Here is an 18,046-nt window from a genome sequence, read left to right as displayed (position 1 = left end):
TGCATGTCACGGTTCCTAATCCCAACCAGTTCTTCTTTTCCTAAACCCAACCCTGTTCTTCTTTTCCTAATCCCAACCAGTTCTTCTTTTCCTAAACCCAACCCTGTTCTTCTTTTCCTAATCCCAACCAGTTCTTCTTTTCCTAAACCCAACCGTAGCCTCACGATAACACGTAGCCTCGCGATAACACGCCATGTGGCTTTGGAAAGTGGCGTGTATGTTTACGCTGTGACATTGCAGACTGCCCTCCGTTGTATAGAGCGTAGACATACGCGCGGACAGCTCAAAATGCGTACAGATAACACGCCACTTGGCTTTAAAGAAGCAGGAATTATGAATTATTTAGACTAATATTAAAGGATAATCACAGAAGGGTCAACGTTCAGCGAGGATACTGTTCCGAAACATTTAAAAAAGAAATTCAAATGCAAAAAAATGTAATAAAGCACCCAAAATTCAATGAAAGTAGAGAGCCGATCTTTTGTTGTACTCACGAAGCGCGTTGTATGGAATCATCCATCCATGTTATTTTTGGGTAATTAAAATTAGGTAGTTAAAAAGAAACCCATATTTCTGAGATATAGACATTTTGACCTGAAGACAACACAAGGGTTAACAAGGTCGGCGGTTCGATCCCCGGCTCCTCCTGTCTTGCATGTCAAAGTGCCCTTGGGTAAGTCACTGCTCAGGGACACTTTTCAGAGTGTTAAATCATTCTGCACTTGTGCGTCGCTATTTAACGATAACAGAATTTTGACAACCAACAAGCACATGAAAAGCTATGTTCACTATGACTTTTATTCTCTGCGAGTTTGTGTTCATGTTGTAGTAAAAGGAACGGAAACAGGTGGCTCGCTCGAACCTTTTCAAACTCTGAAACACAGCAGTGTGCTTTGGAAAGGGTCGGCAGTTTGTGAAGTAAATCAGGAAAGGAAGCGTGCATTCTTGTGTGTGAGTATGTGTTTGTACAGAAATGTAAGCGAACATCACTGAGACAAAAGAAATGGGAGAGTGACCCAAAATCCTGGAACAAAGACAAGAAAGTGTAATACATGAGACAGACTGTGGGCTGGAGGAGGGGCAAGGAAAAGGAAAAAAAAATAAAAAAATACGGCAAGGGCAGGAAAACAGAGAGGGAAGGCAACAACACACACACATCTGGAAGTGATTGTGGAGGGAGAGAGAGCGAGTGGGATGCAGTTCTGGTGACAAAAGGGAACAAAAAGAAGAGGAAAAGCTTCCATACGGGAAATAATAATAATAATTCAATCAACCTAAAGTTCAGAATCGTAGAAGAGGACAAACTAATTGGGGAAAGCGGGGAGACACACCAGTGAAGAACGCAAGAGGAAGAGAAGAAAAAGGAAAGGTTGGTTCTGGCTGGTTCAGGAGCCGAGGCAAAGGAGATCTGAAAAGAAAAACTGAAAGGAGTTACCGGGAGAAGCGTGACAAAGACAAGATTTGGAAGAATTGAAATTCACCTTCAGGTAAAGTCTATTTGAATTACTGTTGTAAAATGCACAGATAATAAATCTGGACACCAGAAACTTTAACACTTTTATTAAGTAACATGTTCAAAACACAGTATGTTGAAATGATAACCACTGCACATGCTGGTACATAGTTCACATGCATCAAAAATGGAACTATACTGTATGTTCACTGTGCAAAACATCTATAGATCTACTTAGACACACTGGCTGTCAAAAATAATAATAATAATAATAGTAATATGAATTGTGCTGGTAAGACATTGGGGAATTAATAGTGTATTTAGATATGTTTCTTCCAATAAACAGACAGGGTTTCTGTCAGGATCATGGAACCTGATCTACCTGATGAGACTAGCCAAACATTTACTACAGCAGTGGCTGATGGGATACTGTGCTGTGTGAAGGTTTTCTGGTTTAGATGAATTACTGTAGGGAATCTCATCATGTCCTCTGACTATTCACATGCACTGGCATGGAATTGGACAAAGTGAGCATGCTGTGTATGAGTTGTGAGTTTGCTGTGGTCATGGGAAATGCCTTCAAGCAGTATAATTCGGTCTGCCGAGGAGAGGAGGGAGCTTCCTTCCTGTCAGCAGACCGACTTCCTGTGTGGGGTCCACTTAGTCAGGGACAAATCACACACACACATGTACAGTACATTCCTAAAGGTTTTTTAAAACAAGGTGATTGATGGGTGACGTTCAGAACTAGTGTACCAGCATCAGAACAACCCCCCCCCCCCACTGGAAGTTAGTTAGTCCTCCTCCAAGTCACCACTTCCTAACATGATTCCGTCCTTTGTGAAGAGAACAGGAATCTGAAGCCGTCAACTGTAGGAGTACCATGTGACTAACAGAGCAGGGAACACCACACACATTATGTGTAATATAGTGCATTTCATGAAACCCACGGACGCTTTACACAAGTACAGGGGGACAGGGGAAAAGATAATGGTAGGCCAACACAAACACGGACTAAAAGGAATAAAACGTCCGTGCTAAATGGAAGGAGGACGTAATTTAATGTCGGCTACTGAAGTTATTTTATGAATAAAATAGACATATTACATACCTGAGGGCCAATTCGGGGTGGGTTTGGATTCATTTACAATCCCGTAATTGTCTCCATCTGTTGAAAGCCCGACCGAGTGTGACTCAGGATTCGCCCGTCGTCTTTCACTCTCCCTTTTAGCTTTATAGTTGTTCTTCGTTTAATTTCCTTCTTTTCTGTGGCCCTGCCCCAGTATCAGTCATAACTACAACAGATAACTTCTAAAATAACATGAAAATACAATTAGGCCTATAGAAAGACATCTCCTGCTACCTTTTACCTGGCTGGATACTAACACAGGCTTTTCCGGTGTTACGCCGTAATCTTTGACCCGTCAGAATGTGTGACTGTAGAACTGGGGCACGTTCAATCTCTTAACGGTGTGCACCCATAGACTGTTAATAGTCTATGGGTGCACAGTGTTGCCACAGTTTCCGCGTTGAACGACGTGTTTCCTCGTGGCGGTCGGTGTGCAGCGGCTTTGAGATATGTTTGCCCTGGTTTGGTGGGTGTGTCTCTCGTTTATTGGCTGTGTCACAGGTGATAGCCAATCAGCACCTAGACGTGTCTTTAAACTCGTGGTAATAAAAAGGCAGAGCGCACACAGCAGGGTGTCAGTTCATACAATCGTGTCGCTACGTTTTTTTTCGGGGCTGAACCATTGACTGTAAAATTTATTCCAACAGTCTGTAAATCAACACAAACTGAAAGTTACATTTAGCCACTTTAAGGGCAAAGCAAAGCAAAGCATTTATTGGTTTATTTCAAACAGGGACAGTGTACAGTAAATGTATTGCACCAGATATATCACAATGCTAATTTCCATCTGTTGTTTCTGGGCGCGTATACAGTGCACATGTATATAAAAATATAATTCCACATAACACTATAACGTACACCTGTAGGACAGACCAGTCCAGATCAGAGAGGCATTATATCAGACCTTAATAACAACACAACTCTTTAAACTGCTCATATTATGCTTTTTGGCTTTTTTCCCTTTCCTTTATCGTGTTATATATCTTTTTGTGCATGTTATAGGTTTACAAAGTGAAAAAGCCCAAAGTCCACCCCAAAGGGACTTACCATCTCCAACAGAAAACACTGTTCACAAACTGCTCCAAACAGCTCTGTTGTAGTCCAGCCTTTACTTCAGAGACAAACGTGGTCACTTTGTAACACACGTTATAATGCTCGCCTAGCTGCTAGCATGGCACGCCCTCATACTCTGCTTCTGACTGGCTAGTAGTCCTTACCTAGCTACTGTTCATGTGCGACTCCCAACAAAGATGGAACAGAAGTGAGATGTCTCACTCTGTAGCTAAAACAGAGAGCTCAACACACAGGGTGAAAAGAGGAGCTGCAGCAATGTGCAGTACAACAAAAATATGGTGTTTTTTGAAAATTAAACCACATAAACCTATTCTGGTACAACCTCTAAATACAATTATGAACCTGAAAATGAGCATAATATGAGCTATTTAAGTTTAAAATGACTCTAACTCTAACTGTTTTGTTCATGTAACTGAAAAAGTTTGGTCAAATGTTGTCGAGTAATGTGTTATATATCTCTGTTGATCTTGTGTGTCTCATTTCACCAAATGGGGGGGGGGAAGCTAAACCATGCAGCATCTTATAATGAAAACAAACATTGGTCATAAACAAAATATATTCTAAGCTCAATAAATTATATTTTTCATTTGCAATAGTGGTCTGAGTTAATTTTAGTCCAATGCTTTAAGAGCCTGTTTAAAGGCTCAGCCTGGCCTAGCATACTGCAGAATAAAGCCATCTAACAGTGTCATACTGCATACTACTGATGTACACAGTATGCAGTAGTTACTGCAACACAGTGCATAGTTGTGTTAGTTATGTTACCATAGTAACCCCCAACAGCTACTGGTGACATGAAGCATTGTTTGAACATCTCCTGCTCTATGTCCCTCTGTCTCCCTGCAGGATGTCAGTGTCTCGGAGGTGTTTGTGCTGTGTCAAATATCTGATGTTTGTCTTTAACCTCATCTTCTGGGTTAGTATCTGCTCCATCCCAAGCTGCTGTCATATGCCTTTATTCACTCACAAATTTTTCCAAAACATACAGTTTGAGATTTGGCTGTGGCCTCTTACCAGTTATGTGCCACAGATACAGTCAGGTCCATAAATATTGGGACATCAACACAATTCTAATCTTTTTGGCTCTATACACCACCACAATGGAGTTGAAATGAAACGAACAAGATGTGCTTTAACTGCAGACTTTCAACTTTAATTTGAGGGTATTTACATCCAAATCAGGTGAACGGTGTAGGAATTACAACAGTTTGTATATGTGCCTCCCACTTTTTAAGGGACCAAAAGTAATGGGACAGATTAACAATCATAAATCAAACTTTCACTTTTAATACTTGGTTGCAAATCCTTTGCATTCAATTACAGCCTGAAGTCTGGAGCATAGACATCACCAGGCGCTGGGTTTCATCCCTGGTGATGCTCTGCCAGGCCTCTACTGCAACTGTCTTCAGTTCCTGCTTGTTCTTGGGGCATTTTCCTTCAGTTTTGTCTTCAGCAAGTGAAATGCATGCTCAATCGGATTCAGGTCAGGTGATTGACTTGGCCATTGCATAACATTCCACTTCTTTCCCTTAAAAAACTCTCTGGTTGCTTTCGCAGTATGCTTCGGGTCATTGTCCATCTGCACTGTGAAGCGCCGTCCAATGAGTTCTGAAGCATTTGGCTGAATATGAGCAGATAATATTGCCCGAAACACTTCAGAATTCATCCTGCTGCTTTTGTCAGCAGTCACATCATCAATAAATACAAGAGAACCAGTTCCATTGGCAGCCATACATGCCCACGCCATGACACTACCACCACCATACTTCACTGATGAGGTGGTATGCTTTGGATCATGAGCGGTTCCTTTCCTTCTCCATACTCTTCTCTTCCCCATCACTCTGGTACAAGTTGATCTTTGTCTCATCTGTCCATAGGATGTTGTTCCAGAAATGTGAAGGCTTTTTTCAGATGTTGTTTGGCAAACTCTAATCTGGCCTTCCTGTTTTTGAGGCTCACCAATGGTTTACATCTTGTAGTGAACCCTCTGTATTCACTCTGGTGAAGTCTTCTCTTGATTGTTGACTTTGACACACATACACCTACCTCCTGGAGAGTGTTCTTGATCTGGCCAACTGTTGTGAAGGGTGTTTTCTTCACCAGGGAAAGTATTCTTCGGTCATCCACCACAGTTGTTTTTCCGTGGTCTTCCGGGTCTTTTGGTGTTGCTGAGCTCACCGGTGCGTTCTTTCTTTTTAAGAATGTTCCAAACAGTTGATTTGGCCACACCTAATGTTTTTGCTATCTCTCTGATGGGTTTGTTTAGATTTTTCAGCCTAATGATGGCTTGCTTCACTGATAGTGACAGCTCTTTGGATCTCATATTGAGAGTTGACAGCAAAAAGATTCCAAATGCAAATAGCACACTTGAAATGATCTCTGGACCTTTTATCTGCTCCTTGTAAATGGGATAATGAGGGAAATAACACACACCTGGCCATGGAACAGCTGAGCAGCCAATTGTCCCATTACTTTTGGTCCCTTAGAAAGTGGGAGGCACATATACAAACTGTTGTAATTCCTACACCGTTCACCTGATTTGGATGTAAATACCCTCAAATTAAAGCTGAAAGTCTGCAGTTAAAGCACATCTTGTTCGTTTCATTTCAACTCCATTGTGGTGGTGTATAGAGCCAAAAAAGATTAGAATTGTGTCAATGTCCCAATATTTATGGACCTGACTGTATATTAAAGAGTTGTGGAGAGTTAAAGGTGCAATATGTAATACTGACAGCTAGTGTTAAATAGTTACTGCAGTCCAAATTCAAAATACTGAAGAGAGTGTCGTCTCCCCCGCCCCTCCTGCCCAGACTCGAAGTTCACGGTGATTGCCAGGTTGAGACCGCAGCATCCACAACAATGTTGCTAGACGCTTGTCTCACATAGCCAGACATTACTCCACAGCACAGCCGAGTAGCTAACGTTAGATGCTGGCTATGTTGACAGTCATGAAGCCCGTGCTCATGCGGAGCTCTGTACCCGACTGACAGACACACCTTTTTGGCTTAGAATTGCTGTAGGAACCGCTAAAAACACAACAATATTGCCGCCCTCTCCACCCGACGGACAGGCACACTTCCTAGGCTTAGAATTACGGTAGGAACCGCTAAAAATAACACTACCTTGCTGACTGAACACACTTTATTGGCTTAGAATTACAGCAACAATCGCTAAACACTCTGCAAACTCACGGGAAGTAAATCTTCCCGATTTACGGCACCCCTCTCTTGGCTTAAAATAACTCACCGTGGCTACGGCCACTGAACAGGCTACACGTTGTAAACAGCCGTGGCCCGCTTGCCTGGTCCTCCGGTAACGTTAGCAGTTAGCAGGATTAGCATGGCGGCGTTACTGGCTGTGTCTCAATTGTTTTTGCGAGTAAGCAATTTGGGTACTTTAGCTATATAATTCAATGTGAGTACACGAATGTTGAAATGACATAAAATGCCCGTCTCTTGTAGCCGTGATAAATTAGCTTGAAGCTAATGCTTAGCTACCTGTTCAGGAGGAAATTAGCCAACTCGGCGTCCTTTTGGGCTCTAAGCTGTCTCCATCTTTCAAATACATCTCCAATATTTACCCGGGGTTTGTTACGTCTCTGGTCACACGCAACTGTTAGAAACATGCCTTTTTTTTTTAGGTCGGGTAGAATCTATCTCCGTTAATCCTGTTTGTTTGTTTGCTGCTTTCATGGCTGTACTAACGTTACAGCTGCAGCGCGCTGGGTTTACGTTTTTACAGGTATATCTGGCAACCCGGCCTGGCTGTCAAACTGGGCAGTTGATAACAACACACAGGCCAAAACACAAACAGACATTCTGTCACGGAACGGACGTTTCAAAAGGAGAAAATACTGGCATTAGCATTGTTGTCAGAAAATATAGTTTTTCAACTTAGCATGTTTGCTTAATATCTGATGACGCATTGGGGTCATTTTTGGATTCATTACAGTAAATATATTACATATTGGACCTTTAAGTTTGTATATGCTAACTGCATGCTTCTGGAATGATCACTGAGTTCCACCAGAATGCATTCTCACGAACAGGTTCGTATGATACAAAATACGAGAACTTGTGCACAACTAATCCTATGATATCCTCTCCGGCTGGCCACATGACAGTTAAGTAAAGCGGCCTTTAAAGTTAAGTTTAGTGGAGAAAAGGTTACTGTGATCTGGGTACAGAGCCCCGTGAGGCAACGGTCCATTCAGAGGCTATTACAGTTAAATTTAGCCAACAAAAAGAGAGCGTCATGCAGTGACGACAGTTAGGTTTAAACACCAAACGACTAGTTAAGAATATAACAAAAATGGTGCTTTATTTCAAAACACTCCTGGGACACGAACACCCGTTTCCTGGGTTAAAGTCTTGTGTTGTGTCTTCACGCTCTGATACAGACTCTCCCACTATGAACTATGTGTTGCATTGTGATGAAAGCTGTTTCTGACGCTGGCTTGACGTTACGTTTCCTGTGAAGCTAGGAGGATGCGGCTTGTTTGGCATCGGAGTCTGGTTGTCCTTCACGCAGGCCGAGTTTTCCTCCCTCCCCCTGTCCTTTCCATCGCTCTCAGCCGCCAATCTGCTGCTGGTTGCTGGTGGCATCACCATGGTGACAGGCTTCCTGGGCTGTCTGGGAGCTCTCAAAGAGCAGCGCTGCCTGCTGTTCATGGTGAGAGATGATCTGAGAGAAATCACATGTCAGGAGCAGGGGCCATTCCAGGAGCGTATATATATATATATATATATATATATATATATATATATATATATATATATATATATATATATATATATATATATATATATTGGTTAGAATAGAACAACATAATGTAAATTTGCTTAATAAAACACATCACATTCATTATTAATTTCACTTGTTTTTACTTTCAACAAATTGTGTATCCAAATACAAAACACATTTTCTATGGGCTCTTAAGGCAAAAAATGTTCACGGAACCGTATAAAAATAAAGTGCAATACACTTACAATAAAGTTGCCTCAAACTTCAACAAAGAAAACCTTGCTGTAAACAGTTTTCAGATAACAGAAACAGAACAGAAATAAAGTGAAATACACAATTTATGTCCTACAGCAACTAGTGCTCTACAGCGAGTTCAATATGTTTCTACTTCTAAACTGGCCTCAAAATGTACTGGTCAGTTGGGATCATGCAGGTGTAGACGCTGACGTCTTCTCTGCTCTGCAGTTCTTTGTGATCCTGCTGCTCCTGGTCCTGACAGAAGTCACTCTCATGTTGGTGATACAGATCTTCCACGACAAGGTGAGCTCTCCATCTACCAATGCAACGCACACATGACACACACGCTTCAACCAGAACAGTCAAATAACGTCAAGACCACGAGAGGAATCAGTTCAGAAGGAGCGTCAAATAATACAAATAAACATTTTAATAACCTCACTACTGTCCGATGACAATTCAGACAAATGTTCATCTTAAATTAGTAAAGAACTAGGTTGCAATGTTCAGACATTGAGGAATAACCAACACACTGATAACGCTGACATTCTTATTAAGTTTGTTATAATGTGGCACAACACCCTTTGTGTGGTTATGTTTAAATCTTAAGGTTTGCTGACTCTTACAGAAGAGAAGGGTTTTGGTTGAGTCACTTGGAATTTTCTTTGTCCAGTCTTGCAGAGATCGGGCGCCAATTGTATTGAATAGATCAGATATAATATCCCAACGCAGCTGTAGTTATTAATGAGGCATTGTCCAATTAGACCTTTGTAGTTTGCACTTGGAAATGTAACTTCAGGCTTTATGTGTTTAGAAAATACAATGTTAAAGGCTTAATATCACATAACAGTGAACATAAAATGTCTCTTTTTGCTGATGACATGTTAATATATTACATTAGTAAATGAGTATCCAGTGTGTTGACTCCATCCATCCAGCTCTGAACCAGCTGTCAGCAGTCTAACTGTAAAAAGTGAAACCAGAAAGCTCATAGGAACTGGGGGCATCATAGATACCATTCATAAGTTCACAACATATGACCGCAAATTGACTAGCAACAAGAACCGTTTAAATACTTTATTGATAAAAGACAGTGTTTTCCAATTTTTTTTTTAAAAAAAGAAGCAATTTCCCCATACATTTTATGTCTCTTAGTGGGATTTTTCGTTTTCTTTGGGGTTGTTTTGGGTCTCTGTGTGGTGGGCGCAGAATGGGAGAGCCAACGTGAGGAGGCGGGATGGTAGGAATGGTTGAGGTGTGAGGGTAAAAACTCAAGGGGACCATAGTGACGAGGACTCGGTGGGGATTGTTCCATATGTTCCAAATGTTTTCGGAAACATGTTTCGGTGAACTATTTCAATACAATATGAGATCGTATTCTGAACGAGCCGCCATGACAGTCTGTCTTTGAATTTCCGGAGAAACCAGACTCACGTGACGCGTTCGTCCAATCAGCTGCTGGTTTTCATTTTTGGGCGACAATACAGATTAGCGTCGCCTGCTGTTATGGAGACGTATTACGTCTTGTTGCTTTGGTGTGTTCCGAGGCACTTTTTTGACCAACTCGGGTAGACTGATCAGTGAAACTGCCTTTTCTGCCGAGGGTCGGCCGTCTGGTCTGTGTGTCTGGGCCTTTAAGTGCGACTCGAGTCCGAGTCTCAAACTCGAGTCCTAATCTCTGTAAACTGTAGGCCCCTGTCACAAAAGAGAGAGAGAAGGCAGGAACTCATTCAGTTCAATTTATATTGAATTTATAGTGCCAAATCCTAACAGGAGTTATCTCAGGACTGTTTACAGATAGAGTAGGTCTAGACTACTCTATCTGTAAACAGAGATTGTACATGGTTGCTTTTCAGTATTTTTGGACATTTTACAGAGTTAACAATGAGTTGATTAATGACAGACGTAATTGACCGGTGAATTGAAAAGAAGAATAAACATTTGCAGTCCTTTTGTTACACGGTGCTGTATGTGTAAAGCGCGTGTGAGGCCTCAGCTCTTTGCACGTTCGCCACGTGTCTCCTCCCACAAGCCCAAAGAGCTGCAGGTTGATTGGCCGCTGTGATCACCTGTCCTGAGACCTGCTGCGTGTCTGTGTGGGCCAGCCCTGTGAACAGACTGCTGACCTGTCCATGTGTACCAGTTCAAGCTGGGACAGGATAAGCAGGCACAGCACATTGATGGGGGGGCGGCGGGGTGGGGGGGGATCATTTGAATGAATAACAGGAATAGGTGCGTTTTCAATTTTCTTTCTTTCTCTTTGTTAGCTGGATTCCAAAGCACAAGGTGAATTAAAGGAAGGGATGAAGATTTATGAATCAGAACCTGGACTGAAACAATCCTGGGACAATGTCCAGAAAATGGTGAGCACTGTTAGCAAACAATGCATGGCTTGTTATGTTGCTTCAATATGAAACAGAAGACTGTAGTTGAGTGGTATTACTCTAATCTTTTTTTTTCCCTGTCTCTTTTGTCCCAGTTCAAATGCTGTGGAGTAACTAACAAAACGGACTGGTATGATGTGCTGAATGGAACGCTGCCCTCATCCTGCTGCTCTGTGGGGACAGAGCAGTGCGTGGACGGATGGAGTGAGGTTGGTTGACTCAGCTAGCATTTCAGCTAACAAGTTGTTTTTATTTAGTCTGATTCTCTCAAATGAAACCTAAATCTGTTCCAGATGCATGAGTCTGTCTGAAGGATTGGGTTAGTAATATATATATATATATAAAGTTTCTCCCATTATTTTACAATTACTAGTGGCTCCTGCTTCAAAGCAAGGGTGGTATAATTATTCTCTATTAAAGAACAGCTGTCAACAAATATAATATACAAATACAGGCAGTAAAGCACTGATGGCTGCTGGTCTGGGATCTGTGCTGTACTCAGCGCTCAGTCTGGCTCTTATTGGTATCCAAATGTGCGCACACCTGGGAACACAATATGAGCTGGTCTGGTAGTATTTATTTGTATTTGAACACACAGCTACATGTCAGATGTTCAGTAAAACGGAGCGATAATGGCCTTGGGAGGGGTGCACGTGCACAGCTTTCCCAACAGTCACCCGGGAGCATGTGTGTGTGTTTCGACCAACGACACAGCAATAACTGGCTTCAAACTATTCTATTCTTCTAATGGCTCAATGTGTATTTACTCTTCAATACTCTTCTGGATAGTACACGTTTTGTTCCTAGCCACTATGTTGTAGGTTTTACAGAAAAGCAGAATGATTATTTTAAAGGTCCCATGACATGCTGCTTTTTGGATGCTTTTATATAGGCCTTAGTGGTCCCCTAATACTGTATCTGAAGTCTCTTTTATATAGGCCTTAGTGGTCCCCTAATACTGTATCTGAAGTCTCTTTTATATAGGCCTTAGTGGTCCTCTAATACTGTATCTGAAGTCTCTTTTATATAGGCCTTAGTGGTCCCCTAATACTGTATCTGAAGTCTCTTTTATATAGACCTTAGTGGTCCCCTAATACTGTATCTGAAGTCTCTTTTATATAGACCTTAGTGGTCCCCTAATACTGTATCTGAAGTCTCTTTTATATAGACCTTAGTGGTCCCCTAATACTGTATCTGAAGTCTCTTTTATATAGACCTTAGTGGTCCCCTAATACTGTATCTGAAGTCTCTTTTATATAGGCCTTAGTGGTCCCCTAATACTGTATCTGAAGTCTCTTTTATATAGGCCTTAGTGGTCTCCTAATACTGTATCTGAAGTCTCTTTTATATAGACCTTAGTGGTCCCCTAATACTGTATCTGAAGTCTCTTTTATATAGGCCTTAGTGGTCCCCTAATACTGTATTTGAAGTCTCTTTTATATAGACCTTAGTGGTCCCCTAATACTGTATCTGAAGTCTCTTTTATATAGACCTTAGTGGTCCCCATAAAGGAAAGATTCCAGATCGGCCCATCTGAGCTTTCATTTTCTCAAAGGCAGAGCAGGATACCCAGGGCTCGGTTGACACCTATCGCCATTTCTAGCCACTGGGGGACCATAGGCAGGCTGGGGGAACACATATTAATGTTAAAAAAACTCATAAAGTGAAATGTTTATGCCATGGGACCTTAAAAGAAAAAGTTACACACAAGAGTGCTCAATATGATTACTAACTCAAACAAGGTGTCTGCAAGTTGAGCATGCAGCACTGAAATGTATTCAGACCTAAAGCTGGCTGAAAATCTCCACAGCGGCATGCAGGAAACGTGTCAGCAGGTAATGTAAACAACGTGATATGTAGAACCTAATGCATTGAAATATGCAGGAACAGTCTGGCATGGGCCTCTTCAGTCAGAGAACTTCGATGGGACTGTAAGAGAAAACTTTGGAAAGAAAGATTCCTCACATTCTTCATGTGTGAAAGAATCCGATACCCTCACCCATCTGGAACAGATTCAGATTCAGTTTGAGAGAATTAGGCAGTTTAAAATATCTTGTACGCAGCATTTAGGTCAAACTACTCAGGAAGTGGTTTTTAGCCGACTGGCAGCATCTGGGGAACACTAGAACATCACAGAAACATGTTAAACACAGTTTTGGGGAATCGTTTTAGGTTCCTTCATTTACTCTAACAGATGTGTGTGTCTGACCTGAGTGTTGCTGTGTTCCCACGTCATTCTGATAAGAATGATGGCCAGAACAAGTCTGACAAAGAAAGAAAGTTGTAAAACTAAATTTCATTATCTTTTAGATATAGCTTCTGAGACGCTCTGACTCAGTGTGTTTGTTGTCACTTTTGATTTTTCCGTTATGGAATTCTGTGAGCGTTATCATTCAGATGGCTGTGCCTGCCCTCCCTCACCCTGTCTCTGTCTCTGTCTGTCTCTGTCTGTCACTGTCTCTGACTGTCTCTGTCTGTCACTGACTGTCACTGTCTGCCTCTGTCTGTCTCTGACTGTCACTGTCTGCCTCTGTCTGTCTCTGTCTGTCACTGTCTGCCTCTGTCTGTCTCTGTCTGTCACTGTCTGCCTCTGTCTGTCTCTGTCTCTGACTGTCACTGTCTGCCTCTGTCTGTCTCTGTCTGTCACTGTCTGCCTCTGTCTGTCTCTGACTGTCACTGTCTGCCTCTGTCTGTCTCTGTCTCTGACTGTCACTGTCTGCCTCTGTCTGTCTCTGTCTGTCACTGTCTGTCTCTGTCTGTCTCTGACTGTCACTGTCTGCCTCTGTCTGTCACTGTCTCTGACTGTCACTGTCTGTCTCTGTCTATCACTGTCTGTCTCTGTCACTGTCTCTGACTGTCACTGTCTGTCTCTGTCTGTCACTGTCTCCGTCTGTCACTGTCTGTCTCTGTCACTGTCTCTGTCTGTCACTGTCCGTCTCTGTCTTTGTCACTGTCTGTCTGTCTCTGCCTGTCTGTCACTGTCTGTCTTTGTCACTTTCTGTCTGTCTGTCTGTCTCTCTTTGTCACTGTCTCTGTCTATCACTGTCTGTCTCTGTCACTGTCTCTGACTGTCACTGTCTGTCTCTGTCTGTCACTGTCTGTCTCTGTCACTGTCACTGTCTCTGACTGTCACTGTCTGTCTCTGTCTGTCTCTGTCACTGTCTCTGTCTGTCACTGTCCGTCTCTGTCTTTGTCACTGTCTGCCTGTCTCTGTCTTTGTCACTGTCTGTCTGTCTCTGTCTGTCTGTCACTGTCTGTCTGTCACTGTCTGTCTCTGTCTTTGTCACTGTCTGTCTGTCTCTCTTTGTCACTGTCTGTCTCTGTTTGTCTGTCTCTCTCTGTCTTTGTCACTGTCTGTCTGTCTCTGTTTGTCTCTATCTGTCTGTGTCTGTCTCTGTGTGTCTCTGTCTGTCTCTGTGACTGTCTGTCTGTCTGGTGTCTGTGTCTGTCTCTGTGTGTCTCGTGTCTGTCTCTGTGTGTCTGTGTGTCTCTGTGTCTGTGTGTCTCTGTCTGTCTCTCTGTGTCCTCTGCAGCCGTGCTATCAGAAGGCCAGGCAGTGGCTGCTGGACAACATCCCCTCAGTGCTGGTGTTTGGAGGGTGTATTGGTGTTGTGCAGGTCAGTTGAAACCCTCTCTGACCTCAACATTTGTTTCCCCATTTCTTGGGCTCATAAAGCCTCCGAACCAGAATATGAAAAATCACATTGTTTTTAAGCTGTCAAAAATAATGGATGTAAGTTCTGTGTCTGAAAAGTGAAGCCAATGCTTTGCAAATGATGGTCCCATTTATTTTAAAATAGAAGATAAAGCAAGGGATGCTTTAGGACCTGTCAACAGTGTTGGGGAGTAACGGAATACATGTACCGGCGTTACGTATTCAGAATACAAATTATGAGTAACTGTATTCCGTTACAGTTACCATTTAAATAGTTGGTATTTAGAATACAGTTACATTGTTGAAATCAATGGATTACATGACGATACTTCTCTGTTTCATGAGTTTATTCACTCTCACAACTCCATGCATTTCCCAGAAGCCACAATATGAAAACGAAAAAATGAGCTATTTGCGTGATCACTGATAGAGTTAAAGATGGACGTTGGACGACACCGGAACCGGCACAACAGAGCTAGGGCAGGAATGCGTTTCTATCTTGGAAATTCAAACAGCATTTCACATTAAAGAAAGAGAAGGGAGAACGAAATATAACTGTGCAGTGCAACTTCTGCTTGCCAGCAACCAACTTCCTTTCAGCGTCAGAATTCCTCCACCTCCAACCTGAAGAAGCATCTTAAAGTAAGTTATTTTTTTAAATTAGCCAAGGGTAGTCGTCTGCTGTAGTTTTACTGGTCACCTTGCTATTTTATAGTTGACGTGAGACTTTACATTCTCCATTCTCCTTATTTACTATCCCCAGAGCCGTTGAAAGACTAGCCCCGTTTGACATGTTAGCTAACGTTAGCTAAAATTAGCTCGTGGTAGCTTAGACTGCGGTTAGATTTTTGTAGTTTGCAGTTCGGGACTACAAATACAACAATCTATCTGCTTGTTTAGGTACACATTCAGCCAGTTGGAACAGAAGAACACACCAGAATAGGCCTGTTTAGTAAGCTGTATGTGATGGCCGCATTCCTACACTTATAAAATGCAATTCAATGTGGAAGTAATCCAAGTATTCAGAATACGTTACTCAGATTGAGTAACGTAACGGAATACGTTACAAATTACATTTTTGGGTATGTATTCTGTACTCTGTAACGGAATACGTTTTGAAAGTATCCTTCCCAACACTGCCTGTCAATCAAGACAGAGGCTTAGCAATGCTAACCATGCTAACACCGTGGACATTAAAACATACCTCAATTAGTTTTTGGCCGTTAGATAGATAGACATTTTTGTTAAACAGTAAGATCCTTGTTGTTTAACATGAAACGGGCCCGAAATCTCCATTGTCCTCAGAGTTACAGTACCGCAGCAGGGACAAATTATTGTTCAAATGTCTTTTGAATGGTTAGTTTTGACAAAACTGTTTAGGTAAAACAAATATTGCAGTTTTTATTTACAGATAATTCTCCTCAAACACAGACACTCGAACTGATCATCAATCATAGACAATGCAGTAGCCATCTGTGAACAAGAAAGTCTACGTGATGTGACTTTGCACTTTTAATAGCGCGCAAACTTTTTATTTGTTGAAGAAACAACTCACACATCCATAACTTCTTATGTGCAGATGCTTTGGAAGATGACATCAACTTGGAAACAAAGGAACAAATCCCGCACTCTGCTCTTGCTACAGCATCACCTTTTAACGTTTCCAATGTGCGGGATTTGTTCCTTTTTGTTTCCAAGATTGTAGTGCACAATAAAACCCGCTGGAACTGTTTTTTGAATTGGATCCGGTTTTGAAGCAGCCATTTCCACCACGGAATGTAGAAATCATCAGAGTGCCTTGTCTGAGACCACAGACTGTTAATCTTAATTAATGGACAACGCATCCGGTACGGCGAAGTGCTGCAAATGCGGCAGTGCCTTAAACCTGCATTCTGTCTGAATTCCAGCAGGGGGCGACACGTGCGGTTGCAAAAGGAGGTCGGTTTCTGTAGAAGTCTATGAGAAAGTGACCCACTTCTCACTTGATTTATTACCTCAGTAAACATTTTCATAATGAGTTTATGGTCTCAATCGCTAGTTTCAAGTCTTCTGCAACACAGAATGATGTTCATTTTTTGAATTATGGTCTCGTTGATTTTAAAATCGGCGATAAAGCAGGGGGTGGTTTGCTAAGATGCGATTGCCAGTGAAAGTGTGTAACATAACGTGGAGTGTAAGGGCTCCTCCCTCACTCTTCCCTCTCGTCTAAAATCTTCACATCCTCAACCAGGATGGCTGCGCCCGTAACGGCAAACTCAACGACTCATAGCAGATCTCCACAAACCAACGGGTGACGTCACACACGCTCTGTCCATTAATATTATACAGTCTGTGTCTGAGACACAGTAGCTGACAGACTAAACGCATTATCAACAGCAACTGGAATAATAATGAGCTTTTTCCCTGTTATCTATCAGATCTTGGCCCTGGTGTTCTCCATGCTGATGTACTGTCAGATTCTGTGCGCGGAGAAGCACGTGGACTGACTGCAGACCAGCTGGCCCCTGGCTCCCATGGGAGGGCTGATCACAGACTCCTCTGGGATCCCAACACACCCCCACCCAGACTGGTGCTCCAAACACTACTGTAACACTATGGAACTCAAAACTATCAGCGGACACGGTGGACAGTACACTAGTACCAGACCATTTAGATGTGATATAATGACCGTCATCACAGTTTAACACACTTTATGTCACATCAGTAAGGTTCATGTTACCACTAGAATCCATCAGCCTCCAAACTACAACACCCTTAATGCATTGCTCCTGGAGAGTAACCTGAGGGGAAAGCTTTTTACGTAGCACTTAGTTCACTTTGTTAACCATCATAAAGCCTTGTACTTTCTTCCTATCCTATGTGCTCATTATTAACCATGCAGTGAATGTTCAGTGGCTTTACAGTGCTCTCCTTTTTCTCTAATCATCAGCAGTATTTTCAAAAATATTCCTATGGTAACGCTTATTCTTTATTGTCCAAATTTAGCACACAAGTTTATCCAACGCTGTCTCTTTTTATACTGTAACATTTTGTGTTATAGCAAAAACAGTAAGATCATATTGCACTAGTATAGTATTATTGAGACTGAGGCGGCTTTTAGTGCATGCTTGGATTTCAGAGTCAAGTCCGAAGCTTATTTCTCTCTGTTAAATAAAACTGTTTAAAAAAACAACATATCCATTTGCCTCTCCTAAGACTCTAAACCTGCTACCAAAACTGGCTTGTTGAATACATTTGAGGTGAGAAATACAGTAGAGCATGCAGTTATAGAGTTTTGCTTTGTTTAAGTAGTCAGGCATGTAGCGCGTCACCCTGTGAACTGGTGTGGTTCATGTTTGACTGATGCCCTGTTTACACGTACAAGGTTATTT

At 42.1% G+C, this 18,046-nt stretch overlaps 1 protein-coding gene across 1 annotated transcript; it reads left to right on the top strand.

The window, feature by feature from the left end:
- The first annotated feature begins 1,118 nt into the window (after positions 1-1,118).
- On the top strand, positions 1,119-17,851 carry tspan4b (tetraspanin 4b). The gene is made up of 8 exons (XM_078269791.1): positions 1,119-1,487; positions 4,503-4,572; positions 8,136-8,327; positions 8,865-8,939; positions 10,904-10,999; positions 11,116-11,229; positions 14,554-14,637; positions 17,093-17,851. The coding sequence occupies exons 2-8, from the start codon at positions 4,504-4,506 to the stop codon at positions 17,159-17,161; spliced, it is 699 nt and encodes a 232-aa protein (XP_078125917.1). The 5' UTR covers positions 1,119-1,487; position 4,503; the 3' UTR covers positions 17,162-17,851.
- Positions 17,852-18,046: the final 195 nt, after the last annotated feature.

Source organism: Sander vitreus, chromosome 15, assembly GCF_031162955.1.
Source record: "Sander vitreus isolate 19-12246 chromosome 15, sanVit1, whole genome shotgun sequence".
NCBI classification, from domain to species: Eukaryota; Metazoa; Chordata; class Actinopteri; order Perciformes; family Percidae; genus Sander; species Sander vitreus.
The sequence above is the reverse complement of the archived record's forward strand: the minus strand, read 5'-3'. Positions and strand labels throughout refer to the sequence as shown.

Bases quoted from the DNA above. Each gene is read 5' to 3' on its own strand.
- tspan4b (XM_078269791.1), top strand. From the start codon at position 4,504: ATGTCAGTGTCTCGGAGGTGTTTGTGCTGTGTCAAATATCTGATGTTT. The intron at 4,573-8,135 runs GTTAGTATCTGC...TTTCCTGTGAAG, and splicing joins TCTTTAACCTCATCTTCTGG to CTAGGAGGATGCGGCTTGTT. The intron at 14,638-17,092 runs GTCAGTTGAAAC...GTTATCTATCAG, and splicing joins GGTGTATTGGTGTTGTGCAG to ATCTTGGCCCTGGTGTTCTC.